Genomic DNA, 12,244 nt, shown 5'->3' on the forward strand with positions numbered 1-12,244 from the left:
CTTATCCTGGCCTGGGCTAGACCTTGACGTTGGCATAACACACGTTCCTTGTGTAAGAGGCACCTACGCACCTACTGAAAGGACTTTGTCCCTATCAGAGTAAAAATCATGCTTAGTTTGTCCTATACAGAAAAAAAAAAAAAAAAAAAAAAAGTTCTTACTGGGTCTTACTGTGGGTTTTTAAGAATAAGTGTTTGTCTTTCCTGACCAACCTAGATCTTCTATACTTAGAACTTATACATCAGACAAAAGAAACAACAAAAAGAACTAAGCAGCAGAAAAGACAGTGGGGTAAGGCTAACCAAATTTTTACAGACACCTAGGTATAAACTTTTACTACATTTCTATAGCATAGGAGAATTGAAGTTTCCTAACAATGCTTGCAAGAAATAAACACATGAAAGTATGAAAAAACTTGGATATTTCTTCGACAGTTATAGGGATTCACAGGAAAAGTTGGTCAGTTATACTGCTGTGCATGTAAACTCAAATTTTGGTAATAAGGTTTTTAGAAGTTTTGAAGGGTTTTATATAATGCAGCTGGTCTTTTACATTTATAGTTAAAACAAAATCTGTTATTTTAAATCTCCTCAGCTGCAAATGTACTCCGAAAAACATTGTCAGAGATCTGAGAAAGTGAGAGGAGGAGTCTGCCCCTGCACAGATGCTCTTTGAGTGTGCTGCAGTTTTGAGAATATTCATTCTGGATTGCTGGAATCCCTCAGGCCAGCAGTTCTCAACTTTCGCTCTGCTGTTGCTACACCAACAGAGTTGAGGAGCAGTCCTTGCTATCAAGACATTAACAGCCATGGAAGAGTGCTCTTGCTTACTCATGATAGAAAGACACCAGTTCCTCTGGATTCCTGCCTTTGAAGGAAAAAAATATGTGGGAGGTGGTCAAGAGGGACTGGGCTTTAAACCCTTCATTTGGTTGTGTTTACGATGTGGTTAATTCTTTGAACCCTTAGCTTTATGCTTTTTTCACTCAATTCTCTTTTGCTCTGTAATGAAATGATATCTTTGTGAGAAAAACTGTTGGCTAGATCACAATTTGCCATTTTAATCAGATTGCAAAGGTTGCTTTAAAGAAGCAAAATCTGAAATAGTAAATCCTTTCAGTGTAGGGAAGTGTACCATTTAGAAACAACTTATCCATGTGAGCTAACCCCAACTGTTTGTAGCTTTTTTCTGTCCTTCCTCCCAGTAAAATAATTTGCATAATCAAGACATCCATAAGACTGAAGACATAGATAAGAGAAATTTGGCCACTGAACATTAGCTTTACAGAAATTCTCCCCTTCCCTTCCTTTATAACCTGAACAGCTGGAAGAATGTTTTAGGGGAAATAAATGCTTCTAGAGTCTTTCTACACAAGGGAACTTTGGTTTTGCCATCTGGCAGAATTTAGGACAAATCCGTTATCATTTGACATGTTTAGACTTAATCTCAGTCAAACTCTTGTGCTAGTGTGTCAAGGAGTTTCCAAAGCAGGGCACAAAATGCACATACTTGCTTTAATGTGTACTATCAAAGACTGCATAATGATCTACCAAAATGTTTACAAAAAGAGAGAATTCTACAAAGTCTATGTTAACTTTTGTTCAGTTAAGTATATTATATGCTTTATTTGAACAAGTAGGATCAGAAAAAAAACATAGTATTTTTCCTATATATATGCTGCTTAAGAATAGATAAAATGCTTATTTATGCTTATACCTTTATTTACTAAGTTCCAATATTTCACTTACTGACACAGTTAGGTTCCCCCATGGCACGTTAGATGCAGATATATTGTAGTCCTGCCAGTACTGTAAGGTTTTATTGCTAGGATGTTCTGGTTCTACACAATTGCATCTGAAAAGACAAAACAGTGTATTTTCTTTAACAATAAAATAAGTATCTGATACAAATCCAAATGATCAACTTTATGACATATTAAAATTGTGCTCTACTTTGCCATAGAATCTTAGTTTAAATGAATTCAGCAAATGCATGCTTTAAAGCAATTTGTAGTTCAGTAACTAGTGCTAATTTGCTGTGAGGTGCATACACATATACAGTATGTAACGTGACGTATTTAAGCCACTGTCCACAGCATGTTTTTCCATCTGTTTTCCTTCTTTTGATACTTCTGAGCACAGTTTTTAACACTAAGAATGTGCCAGTCCTGTTCCACTCCCTTATACCAGTATTTCCCTACATGGGGATTAGACACTATGCACAGTTCCAGGGCTGACATATTTCTGAAGTGCAAACTGTCTGTATTCTGTTTCTTTTTCTTTACCAGAATGCCTTCGCGTGATATATGGACAAAGTGTCTGGTCAACTGATCTCTGCAAGATCACCAGCACCAAAAGGCTCCGGGAACTTTTGTGTTGGTTGTTTTTCCTCTCCCCACAGCTACTTTAAAAGCATACTTTTCATTCTAAATTGTGTATTTTAACATACATAAAGGTGAAGAGGCAGTGTGGGAGGACAATACTTCAAAAAGGCAATTTAAAAAAAAAATTAAGTCTTTAAAGCCTCTGAAGCAACTGTGGGAGGCTTTTTCTTTGACAAAGACTTCAAAATCTGCAGGATACTCTGTAGGTTCCGAGATGTCAAGTGTGTTTTGCAGTTCTGTTCAAATTAATCCTACTTCAAAAATCTATAGTACTATCTATCCTGCTCATATTTTAACTTGTTTATGACAGCTGCAAATAAATTCTGTAGTCCTTTTTCTGATAAAGGTGTCAGGAGTAGCTGGGTACAGAATAAAATCTAACTATATAGTAGAAAGCCATTAAGCAAACATTTGCATTCCAATTCTAGCAGAGTATCACTTTATTCACTTAGCTAAGCTATCAATTTTCTCTGTGGACGTTTATCTTTCCACAAAACAACAATGATGATTCTTACATAAAATTGTGATATTTTCTGTATATGGAATTCTGCCGTCTACATTACGAGTACAGAATAGTGCTATTGTATTTCCATTACAATACTATACATGTGACAAAACAGCTGCATTTAATATACAGAGAGGAAGAAATGCAGGTTATCTTTGTACAAGTCCTTGCTTTTATTATAAATGCAGCTATTTATAAGAGAAAGAAAAAAGTCTTACAGTCCATGAACAAAAAGAAAAAAAAAAAAAAAGAAAGAAAGAAAAGCAATGGCATTCAGAAAAATAGAGGGCCTGAGCCAAAAGTCATTGAAGTAGACTGGATCTTTCAAATAGGCAATATGCTTTGGATCAGGCCTCAAGTGCAGAATGAATGTGCGTTCAATGCATGTTTAAAATATTACCAAATAATTAAATGAAGCACATCAATAACAGTGAGTTAAGGTGAGTTAAGGTAGCATAATAAAGTCAATAAATGGGATGTCTATGCTACTGCAAGGGAGTATTTGACGTTCATGCAGCAATACAAGTGTGGCTATTTCAGGTTACTATTGTTTCCTGGGAGCACAGGAGCTCCCTGCCCCCTGTGGTCCATCGCTGATCGCAGACTGGCCAGACACTGGGCGATGGCCCATTGCATTTGATTACAGTAGGCCGAGGTGACGTGGGCTGTTCAATCACTGTCACTTTCTCACTAGAAGGGAAGACTGTGCATGTCACCAACACTATACAGCACAACTACACGTACTGCAAACTGCAAAGTTCCATTTAGAAGTTAGAGAAGCCACAATTTTCTATTTCCTTAAACTCAAAAGCCTGACAATTGAAGGCATAGTTCAATACAGCTCAAGTAATTCACCTTCGGATGAGATCATCACCCTGTTTATTGCTAGATCAATACCACTTTCCTTCTTCACAGCATTCAAGTCTGGCCTGTACCAAGTTTTGCTGGCATTTACTGATGGCAGATCATCCTTCAGGAAGTGACTTGCGCAAACTCTGCCCATACAGACCAAAAACTTTACCCTGCACCCAGCTTTTGCCATAGCATGGGTGCAGAATCAGGCCCTAACTGTAAAGATCGGATCCTGCTTTCTACTGAAAGAGATAAAATTAAAGTCAGAGTAGATCTTTGCTTAGCATCATAAAAATGGGAGATGGATTGACAATCCCTCTCCAGCCCAGAAAACAAAATTGGAGGTGCCATTCAGTGCCAGAACATAAAAGAGTAACTACCAAAATGTGACATTTCATAAGAGATGTAATTGCTGCAATGATGACTATTTCCCAAAACAACTGACCTACAAGAAGGAACTCACATTAGAGAAATAAGGCTTTCTACTTTCATCTCTTAAAACTTCTAGTCTCTTTCATCATCATTTTTACTCTAACAGAGAGGTCAGCTCTCAGGAGAAGTAGTAAAATACACTGAATTATTAACCACTAACACATCTTTCTATTTTCTTGATAAATTACTATTCTGAAAGTGGAATTAAGTAAAACTGTATTGCTTCTTGAAGGTTCAAATGTGCTTGAATCCTTTTAAAATTGTTTAAGGTGCTAGGCACTTGCCCACTGCAAGAGATGTAGGTGGAGTTTATGCTGTTACCAATGAGCAAGAAACTATATATACATCTTCTAAGGAACATACTCAGCTACATTTTCTACATTTTCTACATTTTCGTACATTTTCTAAGCAACATACTCAGCTCCAAATACAGTAGCAACTAAGCAATATACTCCCATGCCTATTGGTGATAACAAGCCAGCAATCACCTTTGCTGTGCCAAAAGATACAGAAGGATTCGATTCTTTTTCATCATGGCTAGGAAGAAATTGCTTTTTTCATGGCTAGAACATAGGCAGGGAAGAATACAACATTAAGTTGTGGTGGAGAAAGCATAGGCATCACTACAGTAAATAATAATAATAATAAAAGAACTCTGCTGCCAAACTGCTGACTTTTTCTTAAGTTTCATTAACTTTAGGCCACCATCATAACTTCACTGTGCATGACATTTTCTGCATCTTGTTCTGTTTTCAAAGAGCAGAGCTAGGGTTTGACAACAGCAGCTTCAGGACACCTCGAATTACTATCAGTGTTCACCAAAAGGAATAGTCATTACTAATCCTATTAGCACTGAAAAGACTTGCATGATCCCTCTTCCTTGGGACAAAGGGAAAGAGAATATGGGTTGGTAAATTAGAAACCTGTTGTTTTATACGTAAAGTTGTCCCCGCCTTTTATCAGCAATAAAATCACTGCTGCTCAGCAACCAGTCAGAAAGGTTCTGTACTAGAACACTCAATCCTGAGTGTACCTTTTTACTACAAAATAAGAAACATATTCCCTAGGCCTATTTACTTGATCAAAATTAACATAAGTCTGGTGGGAAAATCCCTAATTTCTACCTCTCATCCCCAATTCTTCAAGCTCATTCTACTTGTGCTTATGAAGCTCCATTGAGCACACCCTCCTCCCCACGCAGTGCAGCATGGTGTGAGCCCATTCTGCTGTCATTACAGACAATGTAAGAGCTCTGAACAAGAGTCTTCCATGGTGTTTTTGTGAGTAAATAAATAACCCTTACATGGTGCAGCTCCTTTGGAAGCCTCATGGCCACTCATCCCTAGGCAACTGCCATTTTACAGTATGTTCTTTTCAAGGCTGGGAAACACTTCCTAATAATGATTTTATGCAACTCATAAGGTTCTGTTTTACGGTTCCTATATTTCCAGCATGTGCATACTAAAAACTACACCTATTAATACTAGACAAGGCTCTGCTCTATAAAAGGTGCAACTGGAGCTTCTTCATGATTAGCTTCATGATTTCCCTGGGAGGGAAAAATCTCTTTTGGGCTTGCTTAATATAGAGAATGAGATTTACTTGATACAAATATTTATATAAAAAAATAATAAAAAATAAAAAGGCAACTATGACAAATAAATTACAAAATATGCTTGGTTAAACAGTATGCCTCACTAAATATCAGAACACAATTGGTAAAGAGTAGGAAGCTTTTCCCCTGAGAAGCAGACTATGCTCTATGGGTATGCTGTGCATTGATAACAGAGTAAGAACATCATCGAAAATTGAAGATAACATCACTAATTTCATTTTAAAAGTAATGCAATACAACATACACATAAGCATTGCTAACATTGTATTTACAAGGATGTACCAGAATGCCACTCATGTTTAGGTTGTCTCCAAATATACTATTTTTATGTGATTCTTACGAGTACTTGAAGAGTCCTTCTGTTTATCCAGCTACTACACAAAAAGAGACAACAGCATCATAGACTTCATTTCCTCTGCTGTCCCATATGTACAACACCTGTATATCCCTGGCATTATATTTACCATACTCCTTCTCATGTCAACATTCATAATGATGAAACCAAGGTCTCAGTGGAGAAGAAACTGGAAGCAAAATAATTAATACTGATGGGAAATGGACTTGTCAGTTGAGTTCTATTCTCAGTATCATGAAATCCTTTCAAGGCACAGCTGTCATGGCAAGATGAATTTTTTTTCTTCATTTATTAATGAGATCTGCCATCCTGAATTAGACCATTGAATCATGAAGTTAAGTAGCCCCTCTCTGACAATCACGAACATCAGTAGGCACCTTAAGTATATTCTACAAATTTGGAAGTCTATTTAGCTGGTGAAGTCTATATAGTTGGTGAAGCTGAGGAGAAAACAAACTCTAAAAGGATCTAGATAATGCACGCAGCAGCACAACAAATTCATATACACGTAAATATATCTATGTAAATATGTCTGGGGGGAAGGAGATGGGAGAACTGGTGTCACCATGAACAAATCACAAAGAATTGGGTTTCTCTGGATACCTCCTAAGAAGAAGAACATTGTTCTCCCAAGGGGAAAGTCTAGAAAACAGGTTTCTAATTACACTGTAGTTTTGTTAAACTTGCCTGTCACTCATAAAGACTGGTCTTTATTAGCTGCCAGGTGCAGAACACGGTCCATACATTCTTAGCACTATTATAGTATGTAACTGCTATAGAGAGAGTTTATCTTGAAGAAAATCTGTGTTATTATGTGGGACATTTCTCATTTCCATTATTCAACTGAAAGCTTTCACTCAGAAATAGTTCTAGGTTGTAATCTAACCCCACTTCCAAAGCTAAAAAAAAATAAAACACTTATACCTGAGAAAAGATTCACAAACTATAAGGTCAGATAACATTAACTTTTGATCATTCAAGTGTAGTGTACCAATACACAAATGTACTGTAAATGTAAACCAAGGATTGTACATAAACTTTACCAGATTAAAACAACATTGTATAGACCAGATGATTGCCATGCAGAATTGCTTAATGCAGAGATCCTATTCCAAAGCAGAGGGGATAGGGAATAGGAAAGAATGAAGCTAGGTGAGCACTTACTGGACTCAACAGAAGGAGTAAATAAAACGAGTCAATCGGGTTGAGCAGAGATAGGGAAGTCCTAGAATAAAGCAAAATTATTTCTGGATTCCGGGTTTGTCAGGAAGCAGAAGAGAACCAGCACTTAAACTTGATGATGGCAGTTGCATGGTTCCGGAAAGAAGAGGGACATTCTTAGGGGAAAAAACAGAGGATATGGCACAGTTACTTAACTGTAGGGGGAAAAAGTTACAAATGGGGGAAGAAAATCTATATTCATATCTGACTACAAAGAAATAATTACATGAACTGGAAGTTAACTATATGTTTGGGATCCCAATGAGAATCCCATGTGCTCATCATTAGTGACTACCCATTCCACCTGCAACTCAAGGAATACAAACCATAGAAGAATGTAATTTGCATCCAGTAATAATGTATTTGATTAATATCAATATTATATATATATATATATGTAGAATGAAAGATTTAAAGCTTGTTTGTGCAGATAGTGGTATGCATAAAGCTGATCTTCACAATGACTTCTAGAAGCAATGGTTTCTATAGCCTGCAAAAGATATTGAGATTGACATGATCTTGGCTCCTTAATTACATCAGAGTGGGATTTTCTACTCCTAATTCTTAAGTGCATGTCAATACCAAGACAGATTGTAATATGCATATTACTATGCCAAGAAATCATTTTAAAATTATTCAATGTAATCTGTTAATAATTGAGTAACTTCTGGTAAAGAATTATTAAAAACAACATGAATCCACCTCTCTGAAAAAAAGGATTGATAAAAAACAGAAGGTATATAAAGTCCCAGGATCTGAACCTCACTCAGAGAAATAATTTATCTTCTGTATTCATAGACAAGACAAATGTTTGTCTTTTAAAGAATACTGGATTGTTTTCTAAATCTCATTACTTTCATCCAGGATGTTCATTTTGTTTTCCTTTTGAGAACCTCTATTTTCAATCCACTCAGCAGCAGAGGTCTCATTTCCTAGCAATATTTAACGTACACATTAAAACTGATGTGCATTGGTGTTACAGACAGAATTCACTAACTGGAGATATATTTGCTATGGGAGTAGGAAAAAGCAGGAGGAGGAGAATGCAGAAATAAAAGAGTTGCTATGCCAACCTACAAATGCTAATGGCATGACAAATACAAAAAGGTCACCAAAAAAAAAGACTAAGAAATAAAAATAGAAAGCCCAGACCAAAAAATGTGTGTATTTCATTTAACAAGTACTACAGCTACTGTATTTAAATTCCTTTAAAACAATGCTTTTCAAAAAGAAAAAAACTGCACTGCAGCAGCACACTGGTTGCCTTTGTCCTTTTTTTGATCTAGTTGTTAAATGCCTTATTACCTATAGTCTAAATATGGCACTTTAAGAAAAAGTTAAATGGATTTTCCTGAAAGATCATCTGAGGACCATGGCCAACATTTTAATGTGAAGTAACAAACAAGCATAATAAAGAAAAAGAGTAAGAAGTGCATCAGGACTAGTTATACGCTCATTAAATCGTGCAATAAAAGATACTTTTGTCTTTTTGAATTTGATAGGATTCTGTAACAAATTAATGTATTCTACCTAAAGTGGTACAACAGTAAATAAGAACATTTTTAGGAGGACTTTGAGCTGATTTTCAAGCATTTGGGTATGTGCAATTTAATAAAAAATAAAGCTGTTCTAAGTGTTCTTTTTATAGTCTTCTAAGGTTTATTATGGCAGATACTAGTAATGACTTCTATACTCTTAAATGTAAGAGGAGATATATGTAGTACAGTCTTTTATATCAAACTCCTGCAATGGAGATTGTTTATGACAGAAGTCAAACCCACCCAAAATACGTCTTTCTGACTTGAAATATGGTTACAATCTGTTTGAAATACAAACCATTTCAAATGATATTTTCTTTGTCTTTGTAGTACTCCAAAGGATGATACTAACAGCACGCCAATGACTTTTCCTGAGTCAAAATCATTTCTTCAGCGAGACAAAGGCAACAATACTGGGATGCAAACCAACCACCTATGGACATCCTTAGAAAGGCCATATGATAAGGGAGAAGTCTAGGCCACAGCTTAGACCAAAGCTTCAAATATATACATTACCCTGACCTATTTAACTTCTGTTTTTAGTAGACACAAGTGAGAATACAGAAAAAAAGAATTTTACAGTATAACCTGAGTTTTCCAGTACAGAATTGCAGATTCGAGATAAAGATTTACATAAGCTTTGGCAAAGCGTCCAAAGAGAAATGAGTTGCTCAACCTTTTGAAGTTCACCCATTGCTAATTAAAGAACTGCCAAGGCTTTACTAACAATTAAAAACTTGTCTTTAAAATCCCCAAAGATAAAAAATGCAAACAGCTGTTTTAATTAGCAAAACAGCAGATACTAATTAGCTTCTGTAACAGAGTATGCTGGTCCTTTAAGGACAGGACCAGTTTCAGTCCAAGTCTGCTACCCATTTGAACTACAAATAGAAGGACTGGAGTCAGATGGTGCAGAAAAAGCTTCTCTTTTCTCATGAAAGTCCCCAAATTCAAGTCCACAAAACTGAGATTTTTACTTCAAGTAAGTTTTTGAGCTTACTTGTCTTCTAGTAAGATCCTTCTAGAACTTATGGATCTTTCTGGAATTGATAAAGACATGCAGAGTTATTCAAACAGGTCCTGAGGGTAAGTCGAAGCTGTTCCTGGCTGTCTATGCAGAAGGAACCAGAGCAGCAACAGTCACTTTCTGCACCCTTTTTCACTGGTAAACTGGGTGGATGGAAAAGGCCAGTACCAGATGAAAATGTTTACAAATATGTTGAAAAGGGAAAATCAGTTTTAACAGTGAGGGAAATGAAATCAGTCCCTTGAACTCCTCCTTGCAATCTGTGCTGAAGGAATCAGACTATTAAGAAAACACTGTTGACCTTTGGAATATAGAATGAAGGGAGAGATTTTTCCTTGAAGAAAGGAAGATAGATATGAGGAGGTCTTTCCATTTACCTGGAAGCAAATGGACTATGATGGCTTTTTTTCAGATGAAAATTGAAGGAATATAGCTCTGAAACTTCGGAAAAACGCCCCTGTAACATAATTGAAATACGGTGCTCACTCTGATTTGCTAGACTGAATGTTTTCCTTGAATGTTATTTTAAAATTATATTCCAGACCATTTGTATTTTAACTAACTTCCTTTTCAAAATTTGTATACTTGTTTTACCTTCATCATGTCTTGGTCCAAATAGGTTGAGTCCTTTGGGAATGATTTAAATACATCAGGAAACCCATTTAAAAATTATTGAGCCAAAATAAAGTATTAAGCATAAAATTTTTAAAACTGTAATGCTTTTATTTTCAAACTTGGTAAGGTTTCAAGCTCTGCCAGAAAGCTTCTCTGACTCTGCACCACAGGGCTCCAAAGAGACCTTATAGCAGTCTTCTAGTTCCTCAGGGGGGCCTACAGGAATGCTGGGTAGGGACTCCTTGTCAGGGATAGGACAAGTAGTGAAGGTTTTAAACTAAAAAAAGGTAGGTTTCAAATAGATGTTGGAAAGAAATTCTTTACTATGAGACTGAAGGACTGGAACAGGCTGCCCACAGAAGCTGTGGATACCCCACCCCTGGAGGTGTTCAAGGCCAAGATGGATGGAGCTTTGAGCAACCTGGTCTAGCAGAAGGTGTCCCTGCCCATGGCAGGGGGAATGGAATTAGATTATCTTTAAAGTCCCTTCCAAGCAGTTTTTTTGTTTGTTTTTTTTCCCCAGAATATTTAAAGAAAAGGGAAAAAAAATCACAGTACTAACTAGATGAATCATCACTGCCACTACCAAACACTGTATATCACAGAGACAGTTAATTTGCTGGGTGTTCACACACTCCAGATATATCAAGGAATGTAACATTCAGTTTTTCAAGGGCCAAACATGACTTGCGAAAATCAAATATAAGCCTCAGCAATACGGGTACAGTTATATCGACATTTCCACTGACAGGTCTTTTTTACTCAGGAATTTCTGAAATTTGAATTATTTGTTTTTGTCTTGTGATGATCACATGCAGATGATAACTGAGATACCTTCATGTCCTGGGCAAACGGACAATGTGTCTGGACAAAGTAATGTGCACATATCTGTGCTGCAGACTTGTCAAGTTCAGGATGCACCCAGCCTTTTGTGAATGCACTGGTAATTTGGACAGCTGAGGTGCAGTTGCTCCAACACAGCACATCTTTCAGCTCTCCCAATCTTTTGGGGCCAGTTCTGAAGAACTAAGACAACCTATGTTGAAGGGGAAGGGAGGGAACAGAATAGGCTGGAATTACCACTTCGCAATGTTCAGTGCACAGATCCTTAGAACAAGCAGATGGGCTCTTAGACAGCAGAGCAGACAGTGAATTAGATGCAAGATAATCAATATGCATACTGATGTCTCCAACAATCAGGTTTAATGTAAAAAATATATAAGCCACATCTCTTGAGAACTATGCTGCCTATAACTATGCCTACAGCTACTCGATTTGACATTAGAGGGGTCAGTTGCCATGGTCATGCTAATAAATAGGCTGTTGCTGCAAATAGAAGATATAACACAGATGCCGTAAGTGAAATATAATGTAAGAGCTGAAAAGTCAGTTTATTTGCACTGTTCGGAGTGAATGAATAACTGAGAATATATGTATGAAATGATGACCCTATAAATAATTGTACATGACCATTTTATAATACAATTTTGATCATGATATATGATTCTGTGATTCTGCATTTGCTTGAAACCATCAGGCAGTAGTCAACAAACATCTGGAAGATGCTCGTCCTTCAGTAATTGCATTTGGAAAACTCTAAAACTTTTGTGCTGGTATTCCAACACTATAGGACAGGTCAATAGCTTTAATTGGAGGGTGAAAATTGCTGCCTTTTTTTTCTTTTCCCCTTTTTTTTCTTTC

The 12,244-nt window shown here is 36.6% G+C and overlaps 1 protein-coding gene across 8 annotated transcripts in view; it reads right to left on the bottom strand.

Annotated features, from left to right (window-relative positions):
• Window positions 1-12,244, bottom strand: part of SLC4A10 (solute carrier family 4 member 10) — a 156,521-nt gene that overhangs the window by 21,661 nt on the left and 122,616 nt on the right. For all 8 annotated transcript variants that reach the window (XR_004752296.1, XR_004752297.1, XM_035331526.1 and 5 more), the window contains one exon: window positions 1,749-1,854. Coding sequence is in view for 6 of the 8 variants with exons in the window: in XM_035331526.1 (XP_035187417.1) it covers window positions 1,749-1,854 (106 nt within the window). In the remaining 2 variants the exon portion in view is untranslated. The remainder of the gene's footprint in view (window positions 1-1,748; window positions 1,855-12,244) is intronic.

Source organism: Oxyura jamaicensis, chromosome 7 (assembly GCF_011077185.1).
Source record: "Oxyura jamaicensis isolate SHBP4307 breed ruddy duck chromosome 7, BPBGC_Ojam_1.0, whole genome shotgun sequence".
Lineage (NCBI taxonomy): Eukaryota > Metazoa > Chordata > Aves > Anseriformes > Anatidae > Oxyura > Oxyura jamaicensis.